The sequence below is a fragment of the Oryctolagus cuniculus genome, chromosome 7 (genome assembly GCF_051225735.1).
Source record: "Oryctolagus cuniculus isolate XC-2025 breed Fujian yellow rabbit chromosome 7, ASM5122573v1, whole genome shotgun sequence".
Classification (NCBI taxonomy): domain Eukaryota; kingdom Metazoa; phylum Chordata; class Mammalia; order Lagomorpha; family Leporidae; genus Oryctolagus; species Oryctolagus cuniculus.
Window position 1 is genome coordinate 110851666 of NC_142873.1, and position 19496 is coordinate 110871161.

The 19496-nt window shown below is 37.0% G+C and overlaps 2 protein-coding genes across 10 annotated transcripts in view; one reads left to right on the forward strand and one right to left on the reverse strand.

Moving 5' to 3' along the window:
- DOCK7 (dedicator of cytokinesis 7) overlaps window positions 1-19496 on the forward strand; it is a 268792-nt gene that overhangs the window by 114413 nt on the left and 134883 nt on the right. For all 9 annotated transcript variants that reach the window (XR_016210986.1, XM_070078382.2, XM_089300543.1 and 6 more), the window contains one exon: window positions 18841-18958. Coding sequence is in view for 8 of the 9 variants with exons in the window: in XM_070078382.2 (XP_069934483.1) it covers window positions 18841-18958 (118 nt within the window). In the remaining variant the exon portion in view is untranslated. The remainder of the gene's footprint in view (window positions 1-18840; window positions 18959-19496) is intronic.
- ANGPTL3 (angiopoietin like 3) lies at window positions 1482-11053 on the reverse strand. Its single transcript, XM_002715951.6, has 7 exons — window positions 10508-11053; window positions 9765-9875; window positions 7233-7347; window positions 6369-6482; window positions 5540-5635; window positions 2058-2324; window positions 1482-1709 (listed from the first exon to the last, which is right to left on the reverse strand). The coding sequence occupies exons 1-7, from the start codon at window positions 11000-11002 to the stop codon at window positions 1525-1527; spliced, it is 1383 nt and encodes a 460-aa protein (XP_002715997.1). The 5' UTR covers window positions 11003-11053; the 3' UTR covers window positions 1482-1524.

Consider the following 19496-nt stretch of genomic DNA (forward strand, 5'->3'; position numbering starts at 1 on the left):
ATATTTAGGGACTGAATCTTTATTGAATTTTAAATATATACAGTTGCCTGTCAGGCTTTTTAAACATTCAATAACCTGTTATGAATTTTAATTCTATTCAAAAACCTACACAAAAGTATTTGACTCACAGCATGTCAGGAAGAATAAGTTAATGTTAAACTTTAACTTAATGCATCAAATACATTCATTGTTACTGTTTTCTGACAATATCTCTTTAATACTATTTGTTTTCACAGTATTAAGTGTTAAAATATATAAAATGCACACAGTATAGATAAGTTAACAAATATGTTAATGTACAGTGATAGGTGATATTAAAGTCAAAATGACTTAGTAGTCATGAGGTACTAGATTTATTTAAAAGACATTGAGCCTATTTTAATACAGTATTTCAGCCTACTTCATTTAATTTCATGACTAAACCATATCAGACATTTATTCCAAGTTATTTTGTGGTAAAATGAAGAGTCAGTTTTAAAAAATTCATATTATATGTCGCTCCCCCTCTTCGTGGAGGAGCAACACAGGACCCTGCGCTGTTCTTTCTGTCTGCTCGGCCCTCCCCGGGTTTGCTGCTGGTTCTTCCCGGGTTGGCTACTATCCCTTCCACCTCCGTGGAAGGGCAGTTCCCCCTGGCCGCATTCCCCACTTCCGCAGGGGAGCGGCACACCGCCGGCCGGCTCGTCTCGGGGGCTGCACAGGTGTTCCTTCAGCTAGATGTTCCCCATAGATGTTCCTGGTGCATGCCGTCTCTCTCCTCCTTTATAGTCCTCCTCCGCCAATCCCAACTCGGCTGCCCACACGCCGAGTACGCTGCTCTCCAATCAGGAGCAAGTCCTACAGTTAATTGGCTGAACTGGAGGCAGCTGTACGGAAGCTGTTTACTTCTCTCCCGGCGCCATATTGTGGGAGAGCAGATGCATAGAATAAGTCTTAATTCCAGTAACAGTCTAGTCCGAGCTGCTCCCCACAGAGGAGAGCAGATGCATAGAATAAGTCTTAATTCCAGTAACTTAGTCTAGTCCGAGCTGCTCCCCACAATTATAGATTTTTGCATATACTCTGAACTGATTGAATTTTAGCTTTAAAATTAATATTGAAGCATTTAAAATGTTCAGTCTTTTGTGTTTATTCGAAGTTAGAATTTTAACAAGGAAACTGCTTTTTTTAAGTGAGTAAGTTTTTAAATTAGCCTACTTGATGACTTTTAAAACAAAAGTTTTTTTTAATTTGGTTATTTAAAAAATCACCTATTGGTTATAATTCAATTGTAACCATCTAAGATTGAATCCCACAGTACAAAATATATGAACAAAATGAAACTGTAGTAAGAACTTTAAATAAGAAAGGCAAATGGTATTCTTTTAGGTGATATTTTATACCCATTCTAAAGTTGATATTGACTTGTAAGATGAAAAAATATTTCTCAGGCTTTCTCCAAAGAATTTAATATCAGATTATTAAATGACAGTAACTTGCAATGAGTTTAATGTTTGATTTATTGACCTTTTAATTGGTCTCTGTTCATTCGAAGCTTTCTGAATCTTTTGGATGGATCAGCATTTTGGTTGATTTGATGGAGTATAACATTCCATTTTGAGACTTCCAGCATATCCCTCTTCTCCTCTCAGATTTAGATTTTGTTCTTGGTTTGTGATATTTACCATTTAGGTTGCTTTCTCCACATTCTTCATTCCACCACCAGCCTCCTGAAGAAGATAACCATGCAATTTAAAGGATATAAATTTGTGGGAAGTTGCTGTTATTTTATTTCCTTATGAATATGTCTCATTTCTTATATCATAGTGTTGTAAATCCATGTATCCTAATTTTAAATATATGTGTAAGTTTCATGCATTCTATGAAAGCTAGAAAGCTGAAGAGGATTAGAGGTAAAATACAATGCTTAGTTGAACTAGAATTAACAGAGGTTTGTGTGTAGAGAAAATGCTTATTTGAGATTGGAATTTTAAGGGGTTGACATTGTAGATAACAACTAATAATATAGGAAGATATTCTAAAGAGGTGAAAATAAAGTACTGTTAGTAAAAGCATACCTGAATAGCTTTCTGGACAATTGAGGTGTGTTTTTGCTTTATGATCCCATGTAGAAAACACCAAATCTTTATGCTCTGGGAGTGCTGTGGGAACATTGCCAGAAATCTGAGCGAGGTGCACTGTGTAGTTGCTTTCATGATTTCCCAAGTGGAAAGAATATTCTATATAATGCATGTTGTCTTTCCAGTCTTCTAGCTCAATTCGTAAAATATAAGTGGATTGCTTCACTATGGCACTGATCTTCTCTAGGCCCAACCAGAATTCTCCTGAAAAGAAAAATATTTAAAAACCTGTAGATTAACTACAGATTGGAAACTGACAATTTTTAAGCAGTGTTTTTTTATTAGTGTAAGTAAATAAGTTATTTTAGTCTTGAATCCCTTCTCAGCTTAGAGTTTCTGAAAATATTTCTTTTTTTTAATTAATTAATTTATTTGAAAGAATTACACAGAGATAAAGGGGAGAGGCAGAGAGAGAGGAAGAGAGAGAGAGGTTTTCCATCCTCTGGTTCACTCCTTAATTGGCTGCAACAGCCAGGGCTATGCCAATCTGAAGCCAGGAGCCAGGAGCTTCCTCCGGGTCTCCCACGCGGGTGCAGAGGCCTAAGGACTTGGGCCATCTTCTAGTGCTTTCCTAGGCCATAGCAGAGAGCTGTATCAGAAGTGGAGCAACCAGGACTCGAACCGGTGCCCATATGGGATGCTGGGACTGCAGGCGGCGGCTTTACCTGCTATGCCACAGTGCTGGTCCTGAAAATATTTCTTTTTAAAATAATTTTATTGAACATAGTCGTATGCACAAAATGTTAATAATATTAATAGACCTGCTTAAAATCTGATAATCCTTTCTCAAACATATTACAAGACATGTTTCACATGTGAAACATACCATTATAGATAATTAGGTCTGATCACTGGTAGAATAATGTCTAATCCCTAAATAGCTTTATATATGCTAGCTTTACTATTATCTATTTATTAATACCCATTTATAATCAAGAGACATTAGATACTCTCATAGATTTAGATGGTAACGCTGTCACTTTCTTCGAATTTAAACTTGACTTTTGGTGTTTGCTTTATACATTTATTTTTTGTGCAAAAATAAGGAAGTAAATTCTAAAAAATTTTAATTAACATGATTCTTAATAACCTTTCTCTGTCATTTAGAAATTATGTTGGGAATTGAAATCATAGTATAATTGCAGATAGTTATTTATTATTATCCTTTTTATTAAAATACTTAATGAAAATAGAAGTCAGTATTTCCTTATTGAGTTAGTAGGAGGCTTCATTTTAAGGATAGCTAGTAAATATGAATACAAAAGTGTTGCTTTACTTTTTAAAAATATTTATTTATTTATTTGAGAGGTAGAGGGACAGAGAGACAGACAGACAGACAGACAAGAATTCTGTCCACTAGTTCACCCCCCAGATTCCTGCATTGGCTTGGGCTTGGCAGACCCAAGCCAGTAGTCAGGAACTAAATCCAGGTCCCACACTTTGGTGGCAGGAACCCAACCACCTGAGCATTCACTGCTGCCTCCTAGGGTATGCGTTAGCAGGAAGCTGGAATCAGGAATGGAAATGAGACTTGAATGCAGGCACTTCATAGGGGATGCAGGTGTATTAACCTGCTAGGCCAAATGCCTGTTCCTGGGGTTTTATTTTCATCATCGAATAATTGAGTGTTCTGGACTTAGCTGTCAGTCTTTTATTTTTGAGTTACAGTCACTGTTAGGAAAAGATTGGGAGCTATAAAACATGTCACTGGCTGGCGCCGTGGCTCACCAGGCTAATCCTCCGCCTTGCGGCTCCAGCACACCGGGTTCTAGTCCTGGTCAGGGTGCCGGATTCTGTCCCGGTTGCCCCTCTTCCAGGCCAGCTCTCAGCTGTGGCCCGGGAGTGCAGTGGAGGATGGCCCAGGTGCTTGGGCCCTGCACCCCATGGGAGACCAGGATAAGTACCTGGCTCCTGCCATTGGATCAGCGCGGTGCGCCGGCCGCAGTGCGCTGGCCGCGGCAGCCATTGGAGGGTGAACCAACGGCAAAAAGGAAGACCTTTCTCTCTGTCTCTCTCTCTCACTGTCCACTCTGCCTGTCAAAAACAAAAAAAAACCAAAAAACAAAAAAAAACCAAACATATCACTGAGGGGCTGTTGCTGTGGTGTAGTAGGCTGAGATTTTACCTGTGGCACTGGCATCCCATATGGGTGCTGGTTTGTGTCCCAGCTGCTCGCCTTTTTTTTTTTTTTTTTTTTTAAGATTTATTTATTTATTTGAAAGTCAGAGCTACACAGAGAGAGAGAGAGAGGTCTTCCATCTGCTGGTTCACTCCCCAGTGGCCCCAACAGCTGGAGCTGCGCCTATGTGAAGCCAGGAGCTTCCTCCAGGTCTCCCATGTGGGTGCAGGGGCCCAAACACTTGGGCCATCTTCCACTGCTTTCCCAGGCCATAGCAGAGAGCTTGGATCGGAGGTGGAACAGCCAGGTTTCCAACCAACACCCATGTGGCACTGCAGGTGGCAGCCTTACCCTCTTTGCCACAGCGCCGGCCCCTGCTCCTCTTCTTATCCAACTCTCTGTTTATGGCCTGGAAAAGCAGTGGAAAATGGCCCAAATGATTGGGCCCCTGCACCCATGTGGCAAACCTGGAAGAAGCTCCTGGCTTTGGATCAGCCTAGCTCTGGCTGTTAAGGCTATTTGGGGAATGAACCAGAAGATGGAAGACCTTTCTCTATATCTCCCACTGTCTATAATTTTGCCTCACAAATAAATGAATAAAATCTTAAAAAAAAAACCTTTTCATTGAAATATGCATTCTAACTATCATAATTGGAATAAAGAATTTTTTAAATGGTCAAATAATACTTAGTGGTAAAAACTTTGGTATAATAATGGATATTTTTGACTTTGCAAATAAGTATTTGTACAACATAGATTTTTGTAATGTGCTTTTTAGTTTTTTTTTATTAAACTTTGCATTGAGTAATTAATTTTAAACAACACATTCTATAATATACATTTATAATATTTAAATTATTGGAACTTATAAATTTGGACTGCATATCTGACAGTTTTCTTATCCCTTCTAACCTCTAATTGACTGATATTTAAAATGTCAATACAATAAGGGAATAGGGTGCTAGGGATGGTTTTCCCCATAGCTTATTCATAGCACATATTACTTAATCAAGATTATCTTTAATAATTATAATTATGATAATTATGTCTTTGAATTAAATTGTGATAAGTCTAATTAGGATGACATGTAATTATGATAAGTAAAATTCAAATGACAATTACAATAGGTGTAATTACTAACAAATGTGTAATTATTTGTTAATAAGTTTTATGAAGGCTGAAAGTGGTTCTTGTTCATTGATGCAGTGCCCAGTCCATAATAGATATTTGTGTTACAATCCCTTGTAAGTATTTTAAAATATTGTTAGATTAAAAAGTGATGAATGAATAGTTACCATACCATCAAGCTTTCCAAAACCATGTTTGTAGTTCTCCCAAGTTTCATTGAAGTTTTGTGCTCCATCTATTCGGTGTTGAATTAGTGTCCATGGCCTACCTGCATATAACAAAATGAAGTTGTGGACTTTTAGTAGCTTGATTTTGAGAGATGTAAAAAATGCTGTCTTTTTGGCTTGGTTTTAATTGGTGTCTTTAGAAGATAGTTTATTAATTTTATGGTCATACATTTATTATGGTCCCCAAAGACTAAGTAAAGGGAAACTATTGAATTTTGTCTTAGTAAACTTATTAACAGGTCACTTGAGATTATTTTATGACAGAGATGGGGAATTTCACATAATAAAATTAATGAATAAGAAAAATATGAATATTAGATTTATATTCATGCTATATATATTTCATTTTAAATATACAGTAGTTCTTCAGTACCTATGGATGTTTGGTTCCAGTACCCTTTGCTGATACAGAAATGTGCAAAAGCCTAAGACCTTGATACAAAATGGCATAGTATTTGCATATAACCTACTCAGATCCTTCTGTGTACTTTAAATCATCTCTTGACTATTTATCATAACAATGCAGTGGAAATGCTATGCAAACAGTCATGTACCATTTTGTTTAGAGAGTAATGACAAGAAAATAGTCTAGTTTTATACAATGCAATTTTTTCCCTAAATATCTGCGATCCATTGTTTGTTAAATCCATGCGTGTGGAATTCATAGATATGGTGGAATGAGCATATTCAGAAGAGAGATAATGGGTGGAATCTGCTAATAAGTGGTAGCTTGAACCTAAGCACTGTCCATTTCTCTTTTTAGGCGGATTTTACCTGATTTTATATCACAGTAGACATTAAAAACTTGAGAGTCGGTGGGTCTAATGGCATACACACCGCTTCTGTGTTCACCTCTGTTATAAATGGTGTTACAATCTGCAGGAATGCCTAGAATCAAGGAAATGTTGTTATGTAAGCTTCAGTAATGTGAATGATAACTTAGAAGTTGAAATCTTTATATATATATATACCTATACAAACATGTATCTTGTTGTGCTATTTAAAAGTAAATTGCAAACTTCATGACCCTTATTCCGCTAAATATTCCAGCATATGTCTCTTCAAGGAGATGTTATTCTCTTCCATTATATTCCATATATATTCCATATATATCTCTTCCATATAAGAAAATTAATAATTGTATAAAGTCCATATTAATATCCTTAATTGTATTAAGAATGCTTCTTTAGAATTTTGTATTTGTTGGATGTGTCTCTTCATTCTCATTCCATCTAGAACTGGTTCTTTTTTTTTTTAACTTTTATTTAATGAATATAAATTTCCAAAGTACAGCTTATGGATTACAATGGCTCCCCCCCCCCCATAACTTCCCTCCCACCCGCAACACTCCCCTTTCCCGCTCCCTCTCCCCTTCCATTCACATCAAGATTCATTTTCAATTCTCTTTATATACAGAGTATCAGTTTAGTATATATTAAGTAAAGATTTCAACAGGCTATGGGAGCCTTTTGAGTTCACCGACTCTGATCGTATTTAGACAAGGTCATAGTCAAAGTGGAAGTTCTCTCCTCCCTTCAGAGAAAGGTACCTCCTTCTTTGATGACCTGTAGAACTGGTTCTTGAGACAAGAGTGTTTAATAATTTCTTCACAAACAAAACCCACCAAAATTATCTTACCATCATGTTCTGCATTTTTTGTTTTATTCAGCTGAAGAGAGGGAGTAGTTCTTGGTGCTCTTGGCTTGGAAGAAAGAGAATTTTCTGTGGGTTCTTGAATTCCAGTCCTTCTGAGCTGATAAAAGAATATAAACCTACTTTTAAAAAGTGGTACTGAATATATGCTACTAGACAAAATGTAGATATATCAAAAATACAGTTTTTATTTATTTTGTCTTTCAGTTTATATTATTTGATGTTAAGAAGGAAGAACAGTGTTACTCTGCCTTTCAAATTAAAATTAAGTGAGGCCAAAAGCAGGGACTTTGCTTAAAGTATTTTAATATATTCCCTATATTTATATGAATAGGATATATTTAATATTTTGTTCAGTAACATAGGCTGATTTTTTTTAAAATTTTTTTAAGATTTATTTATTTACTTGAAAGGCAGAGTTACAGAGAAGCAGAGGCAGAGAGAGCGAGGTCCTCTTTCCACTGGCCCTCTCCCCAGATGGCCACAATGGCTGGAGCTTCCCATGTGGGTACAGGGACCCAAAGACCTGAGCCACCCTCCTCTACCCTTCCAGACCACAGCAGAGAGCTGGATGGGAAGTGGAACATCAGGGACTCGAACTGGTGCCCACATGGGATGCTGGCACTGCGGGCAGTAGCCCCATCTGCTATGCCACAGTGTCCGCCCCATAGGCTGATTTTAAGTGTAATGACTATCAGTTGTAGATCTGATTTTTCAGACCTTCCATAAAGACACAGAACATTATTTGAATAAGGTTGCTTTTGGTCATTTTTGACCTGTAAATATATCTGTAGATGTTGTCAGGTTTATTTGCTTATTTTTAATTTTTTATATTTTATTATTAGTATAGAATAACATGTTCTGTCAAGTGTGTTGAATTTATAATTTATTGACTGAATGTTTTTCTTAGTGATGGTGAGAAAAGCAGAATATATAGTATCTTGCATTATCAGTATTAGCTTTTTGATGTTGGCATCAATAGTATTTTTGAGGACCTAATTTATAAGGATTTGTAGTAAATTTCATTTACTAGATGTTAATCTTTTCTAATAAGTAACTATGGTCTTAAATTTGCTTGTTTTTTTTTAGAGTTCTGATTTTTTAATTTAAATAAGAGGAAGATAGATCATATCATCTAAGTCTTCCAACTCAGGAATTCATTGTTTGAATTTCTTCATTTGGTACCCCATTATCTGCAGAGGATATGTTTGAGACCCCCACTGGGTGCCTGAAACCACAATCAGTACTCAACCTTATTTATACTGTTTTTTCCTAAACAGAATGTATCTGTTATAAAGTTTAATTTATAAATTAGGCACAGTGTGAGGTTAATAATAATAACTAATAGTAACAGAACAATTATACTGTAATAATTATGTGACTGTGATCTCTGAGTTTATAATATTTTTCAAATCCTCTTGAATGACTATTTAAGACTATTACTGATTGATTTTTTAAACCAATGTATCCTATGTTAGAATGCTTAAATTCTGGCATAGCTTTATTCTAAACAAGTACTTCGCTCCTTCACCTAGCCAGTTGTTTACATTTAGATTAATTACGTTACTGGATGTTGAATTTAATAATCAGGCACAAATTTCTAATAATACAGTAATAAAAATAATAATCATAGTAAATTTACTGACTTCTGTATGCTGAAAATGGTATTAACCTTATTAGTTAACAGATATTTATTGAGCGCCTACTATGTGCCATATGATTAATATTCCAAGGCAATAGTAATAAAAATAATGGAAAAAAGTCACTGTACTCAAACAGCTTACATTTTAGTGAAGGACAGACAAGAAAAGTAAAATAAGACCCATTATGTGTAAAATAAAAGTGTTAAGGAAAAAAGTAGTTAAGGAGGTAGAAGCGTGTAGGGGTGGGAGTAAGGGATTATAATTTGTAATTAAGTGACATGGAAAGGCTTCATTGAGCATTTCTTGTTTGATAAAGGCTTGAAGGAAATGAAGTGTGGGCTATGCAGATACCAGGGAGAAAGAGGAAACAAGAAGGGCAAAGGCACGGAGGTGCAGCATGTTTGATGTGTATGAGAAACAGTCAGGTCAGGAGGATTGGAGATGAAGGGAGTGAGATAATGGCGGGTCAGGTCATCTCAGGTATTTGAGCTACTGTGAGTGAAATGGCAAGCCGTGGTAGGTTTTGAGCAGAGAGATGTGGTCTAATTTAAATTTTAATAGGATCATTTTGGCTGTCATGAATTAATTCTTTTTTTCTCACAACAATCCTATAAAGATAGGCTCTGTCATTATCTCTGTGGGCTGTGCTAGGACACTGTGAGGCAGAGGGGTTAAGTAATTTAGTCAAGGGCACATGGAAAGTTTAGAGCCATGATTGGAAACCAGGTAGGTCTTAGCTACAGAGCCTGCAGTCGTATTTGCCCGTATGATCAGTTTGCTCACCACCCAATTAAAGGTTTCAAATAATTTTGAAATCCAGTATTTTTATAAACCAATGTAAAATATCGGACATACCATTAAAATGCTGACTTACCTGATCTTCTATTTCTTTTATTTGATTATGCTGTTCGTTTAATTGTTTATATTGGTCTTCCACAGTCTGGAGAAGGTCTTTGATATTGTTATCTTGCTGTTCTACAAAAATCTGGATATAGAGTGTAGTTTGGTTAAAAGTCTCATTCCTCTTTGTTTTCTGTTAGAGATTTTACTTCCTCTAACACTGTCACAATCTGTTTTTTAAACTAATAGTAGATTTTAAAAAATGTTGTCAATCATTTTCCTTTTAGACATCTTTTCAAGTAATATATTCTTTTGTTCTTATATTTTTATTAAAATATACTATCTCTAAAATTTGGTTTTCTGAATTTTACTTCACTTGAAAGGATAAAAACCACAATATTTTAATCATATATCTTTCTTACTGTAGTCTTTTACCTGTTTTGAACATGGTAGAATAGTTTTAAATTCATTTAACTTTTTACTTATCTCCAGTAATTTGCAATGATCTAATAACTTAGTGTTCTAAATTTTATTATTTAACTGATTTGTAATTTTCATATCAGATGTAAAGTTATTTTTCATATAATGTTAAGGAAACAAGAACTAACTTGAAATTATAATGGGAAATTTTATCTTCTGGAGGTTTGTTTTTTTTTTTTTTTGAGAAAAATAAGATATTCCAACAATGCAACAAAGTATTTCAAATAGCATGTCTTAGAATTTATTTTTAAAAGATTTACATTTAAAACATAATCATGAAGTCTGGTTTCTACTTACTTTCAATAAAGTTAATTCTGGGTGTTCATGAATTTCAGGTTGATTTTTAATTAAATTAGTTAATTGCTCCTCCAAATATCGCACTTTTTGTTGAAGTAGAATTTTTTCTTCTAGGAGACTTTCAAGTTTTGAGTTGAGTTCCAGTGACATATTCTTCACCTCTTCATTTTTCTCTTGTAGCTTTGATGTAGTTCTTCTTAGTTCCTTTTCTTCTTTCTTGATTTCATTGGTTTGTAATGAAAGGTCATAAAAAGACTGATCAAATATGTTGAGTTTTTGAAAAATGTCATTAATTTGTCCTTTAGTCTTGTGGACAAAGTCTTTAAGACCATGCCCTAACTGAAGAAGGCCATTGGCTAGAATTTTCACATCATCTAACATAGCAAATCTTGATTTTGATTCTGGAGATAGAGAATCAAATGATGAATTGTCTTGGTCAATTCTGGAGGAAATAACTAGAGGAACAATAAAAAGAAAAATCTTAAGTGTGTACATTTTTATCCTAATTATTAAGTTGCAAGCAATTTGAAATTTCTTCTCCAGTATGTAGATGGAGACGTGTTAACTCTATATATACTACTCTTTGCCACATAAAAGGTAAGAGTGGCAGGTGAATATAGTTAATCATTAAGCTATGTTAACTTGCACAAATGTGACCTTCCACACAGAGTTAGATCAATGCTAAATGAAATCAAAGAAATAAGCAACTGATTTAATAGGTAATCAGAAATCATTGTATTTAACTTCGATAGATTATAAGCTGTACTTTCAGTATAATGAGGTTTACTGTTTTCTAAAAATTCATTTTAATTTTTCATGATTTAAAAGATTTTACAAGTCAAAAACTTTTGACATGTTAAGTTGTCACTAAAGTTGAGGAAAAATTAAAAGATTAAGTTTGAATTTCCATAATTCTACTTTAGTTCTTTTGGAAACAATGGCTCATGGCAAAAATGCCTTCTTTGAAACCTTCCCCCCACTCCTTCATGTGGTGTTAAAGGCTCTTGGTGCTATATTCCTGCACTGCTCTGTGTAAGCTAACATATAATGATGTTCCTTATTATTTGTCACTGTAATTGTTAATGTTTCTTTATGCTTCACATTTATGTGACCATTATCACAACAGTACCACATACAAATGTCATAAAGACATTTCCTCCCCTTCTATTTTATATTGCATATTTTCTAGGTTTGTTCCCTCAAACCTAGGATCAGTAAATATGTGGTCCTCTAAGGTCAAACTATAATTAGATCTTTTTAAATTTTGTATTTAGTTTTTGTTTACTTGAAAGAGAGAGACAGGACTGTCATCTGCTGATTTACTCCCCCAAATGCCTACAATAGCAGGGGCTGAGCTAGACCAAAGCCAGGAGCCCACAACTCAGTCTTGGTCTTCTACCTGACTAGCAGAGATACAACCATTTGAACCATTACCTGCAGCCCCCTAGGGTGCACATTAGCAGGAAAGTTGAGGGGCTGATGTTATGGTACAGTGGATTAAGACCTGGCATCCCACATCGGAGTGCAGATTTGAGTCCTTGCTTCTGTTACAGCTCCATGATAATGCACGTGGGAAAGCAGCAGAAGATGGTCCAAATGCACGGGTCTCTGCCATCCATGTGGGAGACTTGGTTGGAGTTCCAGGCTCCTAGCTTCAGCCTTGTCCAATCCTGACTATTGCAGTGATTTGGAGGAGTGAACCAGCAGATGGAAGATATCTCTCTTTCTGCCCCTCTCTGAGTCTGTGTCCCTTTGTCTTTCCAACAGATCATAAAATCTCTAAAAAAAAATAAAATAAAAAAGCAGGAAACTGGAATTGAGAATGGAGCCAGGATTTGAACACAGGCAATCTGATATAAGATGTGGGCATCCCAAGCAGTTTATAAACTACTGTATCAAACACCCACCATGGAATTAAATGCTTTCAATGTCAGAAATGATTTGCTTATTACAACTTTTTTTTCTGAATTGTGTGAGTTTGGTAATAGTTTTAATAATGTAAGTTTAACAAAAAACAAAATTAATAAAAAGAAATATTCACTGTGCTTCTAATTTAATGTTAAAAAGAAAATACATGACTAAATTATAAATTCTTTTTTTTTTGAGCTTTTATTTAGTTAATATAAATTTCCAAAGTACAGTTTATGGATTACAATGGCTTTTCCCCCCCATAACTTCCCTCCCATCTCCTGCTCCCTCTCCCATTCCATTCACATGAAGATTCATTTTCAATTATCTTTATATACAGAAGATCAATTTAGTATATATTAAGTAAAGATTTCATCAGTTTGCACCCACACAAAACATAAAGTGTAAAATACTGTTAGAGTACTAGTTATAACATTAATTCACATTGAACAACACATTAAGGACAGAGATCCTACATGGGGAGTAAGTGCACAGTGACTCCTGTTATTGACTTAACAAATTGACACTCTTGTTTATGGCGTCAGTAATCTCCCTAGGCTCTTGTCATGAGTTGCCAAGGCTATGGAAGCCTTTTGAGTTCACTGACTTCGATCTTGTTTAGACAAGGTCATAGTCAAAGTAGAAGTTCTCTCCTCCCTTCAGAGAAAGGTACCTCCTTCTTTGATGGCCTGTTCTTTCTACTGGGATCTCTCGCAGAGATCTTTCATTTAGGTTTGTTTGTGTTTTGTTTTGTTTTTTTGCCAGAGTATCTTGGCTTTCCATGCCTAAAATACTCTCATGTGCTCTTCAGCCAGATCTGAATGCCTTAAGGGCTGATTCTGAGGCCAGAGTGCTGTTTAGGACATCTGCCATTCTATGAGTCTGCTGTGTATCCCACTTCCCATGTTGGATCGTTCTCTCCCTTTTTGATTCTGTCAATTAGTATTAGCAGACACTAGTCTTGTTTATGTGATCCCTTCGACTCTTAGACCTATCCATATGATCAATTGTGAACTGAAACTGATACTTGGACTGGTGAGATGTCATTGGTACATGCCACCTTGATGAGATTGTATTAGAATCCCCTGGCACATTTCTAACTCTACCATTTGGGGCAAGTCAGCTTGAGCATGTCCCAAATTGTACATCTCCTCCCTCTCTTATTCCCACTCTTATATTTAACAGAGATCACTTTTCAGTTAAATTTAAACACTTAAGAATAATTGTGTGTTAATTACAGAGTTCAACCAATAGTATCAAGTAGAACCAAAAAAAAAAAACTTATAATTTAATCATATAATGTTTTTAACATTAAGTTAGAAGCAAGGTGAATATTTCTTTTTATTAATTTTGTTTTTTGAACATTTTTTCATGTGGCTGTTGGCCATTTTGATTTGTATTTTTTTATTCAATTTTGTTGATTTATTCTCTAATTTTAATTATTTATTTTACTAGTTTTGGATTTGATTTCCTCTTGTTTTTCTATATCCTTGAGATGCTTTGATATTTCATTTATTTGGTGCCTTTCCAATTTGTTGATGTAGGCACCCATTGCTTTAACTTTTCCTCTTAACATTGCTTTTGCTGTTTCTCCCATAAATTTTCGTATGTTGTATTGTCATCTTCATTTATTTCTAGAAATGCTTTTATTTCTCCTTTGATTTCTTCTGTGACCCACTGTTCATTCAGGAGCATGTTGTTCAGGCTTCATGTGTTTGCATATGTTCTAGAGATTACTCCTGAATTACTGATTTTCAGCTTCACTTCATTGTGGTTCAAGAAGATACATGCTATGATTTCAATTTTTTTGAATTTGCTGAGACTTGCTTTATGGCCTCGTATGTGGTCAATCCTAGAGAAAGTTCCATGCGCTGATAAGAAGAGTGTGTATTCTGCAACTGTAGGATGAAAAGTTCTGTAAATGTATGTTAGGTCCATTTTGTTGATAGTGTCGATTAACTGTCTTGTTGATCTATCCATTGCTGAAAGTTGAGTATTGAAGTCCCCAATTGCTATTGTATTGGAGTCTATGTCTCTGTTTATATCCCTTAGAATTTCTTTTAAATAGCCAGGTGCCCTACAATTAGGTGCATATACATTTATAATTGTCACATCATCTTGTTGAATTGATCCCTTAATCATTACATAATGTCCTTGTTTGTCTCTCTAACATTTTTTTTATTAAAGTCTATTTTGTCTGATATTAGGATGTCTTCACAAGCTCTTTTTTGGCTTCTGTTAGCATGGAATATCTTTTTCCATCCTTTCACTTTCAGTCTGCGAGCATTGTTGTTGGTGAGATGTGTGTCTTGTAGACAGCAAATAGATGGATTTTGCTTTTTAATCCATTCAGCCAGTTGTGTCTTTTAACTGGAGAGTTGTGGTCATTTATGTTCAAGGTGACTATTGATGAGTAATGACTTTGCCTTGCCAGTTTTCCAAAAATATTCCTATTTTTTACTTTGAATTTCCTTTGAACGTTTTCTGGGAGATTTTCTTCCTTTACCTTCTTTTGTAGTGATGACCATATTTCTTCGTGCTGTGTACAGCACATCCTTAAGCATCTTTTGTAGGTCTGGACGGGTGGTGACAATTCTTTGATTTTTTTTTTTTAACCTTTATTTGAAAATCAGAGTTACACACAGAGAGAAGAAGAGGCAGAGGGAGAGAGAGGTCTTCCATCTGCTGGTTCACTCCTCAATTGGCCGCAACAGCCGGAGCTGCGCCAATTCAAAGCCAGGAGCCAGGAGCTTTTTCCGGGTCTCCCACTCAGGGGCAGTGGCCCAAAAACTTAAGCTATCTTTTGCTGCTTTCACAGGCCATAACAGGGAGCTGGATCAGAAGTAGTGCAGCTGGGACACGTACCAGCGCCCATATAGGATGCTGGCATTGCAGACAGTGGCTTTACTTGCTATGCCACAGTGCCGGCCCCAAATTCTTTCAATTTCTGTTTGTTATGGAAGGTCTTGATTTTACCTTCATTCATAAATGAGAGCTTTTCAGGGTATAATATTCCGGGTTGACAGTTTTTTTCTCTTAAGACTTGAAATATATCTCACCATTCTCTTCCTACCTGTAGGGTTTCTGATGAGAAGTCTGTTGTGAGTCTAATTTGAGATCCTCTCTAAGTAATCTGGCATTTCTCTCTTAAACATTTTAGAATCTTTTCTTTATGTTTTACTTTTGAGAGTTTGATAACCATATGTCATGGTGAAGATCTTTTCTGTTCATGTCTATTAGGATTTCTGTGTGTTTCCTGTACTTGGGTGTCCCCCCCCCCTTTTCCTCCAAATTAGGGATGTTTTCTATTATTATTTTACTAAAAAGGATTTCTAATACTTTCTCTCTTTCCACACCTTCAGAACTCCTAGGAATTGTATTTTGGGTCATTTGACATTATCCTGTAGATTCCCAACAGTATTTTTTAGTTTTCTAATTTCCTCTTCTTGTTTTTGGTTTGACTATATAATTTCCTGTGTTTTGTCTTTTACATCAGATGTTCTTTCTTCTGCTTCACTGATTGTGTTGTTAAGGCTTTCCACTACATTTTTTATTTGTTCTTTTGAATCCTTCATTTCATTTTTATTTCTCTTTAAGATCCAAATTTCATGGGAGAAGTTTTCTTTCATGTCACATATGGATGTCATTAGTTTGTACATTTGCTTCTGATTTTTTTTTTTTTTTTGACAGGCAGAGTGGACAGTGAGAGAGAGAGAGAGAGAAAGGTCTTCCTTTTGCCATTGGTTCACCTTCCAATGGCCGCCACCGGCGCGCTGCGGCCGTAGCACTGCGCTGATCCAATGGCAGGAGCCAGGTGCTTATCCTAGTCTCCCATGGGGTGCAGGGCCCAAGGACTTGAGCCATCCTCCACTGCATTCCCTGGCCACAGCAGAGAGCTGGCCTGGAAGAGGGGCAACCGGGACAGAATCCGGCGCCCCGACCGGGACTAGAATCTGGTGTGCCGGCGTCGCAAGGCGGAGGATTAGCCTAGTGAGCCGCGGTGTCGGCCTCTGATTTCTTCTATGTGATCTTATGATCAAATTTTTGAATTCCATTTCTGGCATTTCTTCAATCTCATCATCTTCACAATCTGGTATCGAAGTTTTGTGTTCTTTGGTGATGTCATGTCTTCCTTATTTTTGTTTCTTGAATTGGTCCTTTTGTTATTTGGCATTTGTGGAGGTATACTGGTTGGTTTCTTCTTTGTTTTTTCACTGTGGCAGCTTTTATCTTTGTACTATGACTCTGTAGATAAGTAGGTTGTCTACTTTTTTCTTCTTCTTCTTCTTCTTCTTTTTTTTTTTTTTTTTGACAGGCAGAGTTAGACAGTGAGAGAGAGGGACAGAGAGAAAGGTCTTCCTTTTTCCGTTGGTTCACCCCCCAAGCGGCCAACACGGCCGGCACTGCGCCGATCTAAGCCAGGAGCCAGGTGCATCTCCTGGTCTCCCATGAGGGTGCAGGGCCCAAGTACTTGGGCCATCCTCCAATGCCTTCCTGGGCCACAGCAGAGAGCTGGACTGGAAGAGGGGCAACCGGGACAGAATCCAGCGCCCCAACTGGGGTACTGGCGCCACAGGCGAAGATTAGTCTAGTGAGCCACTCTTCCCTGAGACTGCACTCTCTCCACTTCCACTTTTTTTTTTTTTTTTTTTTTTTTTTTTGACAGAGTAGACAGTGAGAGAGAGAGACAGAGAGAAAGGTCTTCCTTTGCTGTTGGTTCACCCTCCAATGGCCACCGCGGCCGGCGCGCTGCGGCCGGCGCACCGCGCTGATCCGATGGCAGGAGCCAGGAGCCAGGTGCTTTTCCTGGTCTCCCATGGGGTGCAGGGCCCAAGCACTTGGGCCATCCTCCACTGCACTCCCTGGCCACAGCAGAGGGCTGGCCTGGAAGAGGGGCAACCGGGACAGAATCCGGTGCCCCGACCGGGACTAGAACCCGGTGTGCCGGCGCCGCTAGGCGGAGGATTAGCCTAGTGAGCCGCGGCGCCGGCCTCTCTCCACTTTTTTTAAACTATCTTCTCCTGGATTAGAGCAGTAAGCTCCCTCTGTACTCTGCCATGTGGGAAATGTTCAAAACATTTTCATATAAATTTTAGATCTTGGGTTTTCAGATTAAGGATGCTTAACCCTACAGGTGAACATATTTTATAATTATTTATAATTATTCTGTACTATTAAAAATGTAATGAATTACTTTGACCATACTTGTTTGTCCATGTGTGCAATATTCTCCTCAGACTAGAGGTAGGTGTGTTAGATCAAAGGGTATATATATTTAAATTTTCTGAATTTCCCTACTGCTTTCCAGAAAATTTAGACCTAATTTCATTGCTTCTTCATTTGGTTAGCACTGTTTTATTATACTTGAAGTCTTGTTCACTTGTTCATCAGCTCCGAGCACTGTTCTTCAGATAAAGTAACTTTGTTTTAGCCCTTTCTTTTGATGTCTTTCCTTATTTCTCTTTCCTACATTAGCAGCAGGGACAAATAAAGTGTATGTTAGACATGTGATCATAAACTGGACAAGAAGTCAAATAAATGCGGAGTGGAATGTGAGTGTTTGATATAACTACCTGTATTAAACTCACCTTATGTGTTTTCAAAAAATAAATGTAGAATATTATACCTCTGAAATACATGAGCACATTTATACAAAAACCACATTTATAAATGCCATTTGATTTATTTCTGCTTGGAAGAACTAAGATAATATTAAATCTGTCTTTTAACTTCTTAAATAATGTTTCATTCCATACTCATTTATTTCCCAGAAACTTCATGTAGAAGAAAGATAATGAGTTTTAAATCTTGACTGACCTGTGTTCTGATTTCAGTTTTGTTGCTTATTTAATTGTATGTGGAAATCAGTTCGTTTTTGGGGGGGAGTCTTTTTTTTTTTTAAAGATTTATTTATCTATTTGAAAGGCAGAGCTACAGAGAGGCAGAGATGGGAGGGAGTCTTCCATCTATCCAGTGCTTTACTCCCCAAATGGCTGCAAAAGCTGGAGCTGGGCCAATGTGAATCCAGGAGCCAGAAGCTTCTTCTGGGTCTCTCATGTGGTTGCAGGGGCACAGGGACCCGAGCCATCCTCCACTGTCTTCCCAGGCCACAGCAGAGAGCTGTTTTGGAAGAGGAGCAGCCAGGACTCGAATTGGCTCCCATATAGGATGCCGGCGCTGCAGGTGGTGGCCTTACCAGCCATGCCACAGCATTGGCCCTGGGTGGGTGGGGCGGAGGTCTTAATTCATCTGCAATGTCTAGATATGTTTTTTCTGTATATTTGAGCAGTTACTCGAAGGATTGAATAAGATGTTTGGCTAACAAATATTCATATCTTGTTCATCTGTTTCTTTTATAGTAGTAGTGAGGATATATAGTATTTGTAGATATGAATTAACCATCGTTTGTGCTATTGTTTTCACAGAAATCTGCTTTACATATACCCTCAGAGTCTTAATTTTGCCAATCGTCAAGGTTCTGCCAGAAATATAACAGTGAAAGTCCAATTTATGTATGGGGAGGATCCAAGCAATGCTATGCCGGTAAGAAATAATTCTTTACTTTTTCTGCTCTTCAAACAAGATCCAAGTATGTTTTTTTATTACTTGGTTAGCAGCTCTAAACTGGAAATTAATGTGATCTTTAACACCAGACTTCTAACTTCATCACTGTGTGTAGACAGTATGAGTTTACTTGAAGTCTAACTTACTTATTGAGGACTTGGTATACTAGGCACCCCAGAAATACAAAGATGAATAACATTTGTAGTCTAGAGCAGGATGGGAACCTTTTTCTGCCAAGGGCCTTTTAGATATTTATAATGTCATTTGCAGGCCATAGAAAATCATCAACTTAAAAATTAACCTGCTATAGATTTATTGAATTTTGAGTCCTGCCTGTGGTTGCCTTGGTAGGGCTAGACCATACTGGTTTCATGGGCCTATGGGCCTTATACACTCATAGGCTGGATATTTCCCACCCCTGTCCTAGAGGACATAAAACAAATGCATACAGGGATAGGGAACTATATCAAAAAGTGCAGATACCTTTTCTCTACTTTTGGTATTTGTGATTCTGATT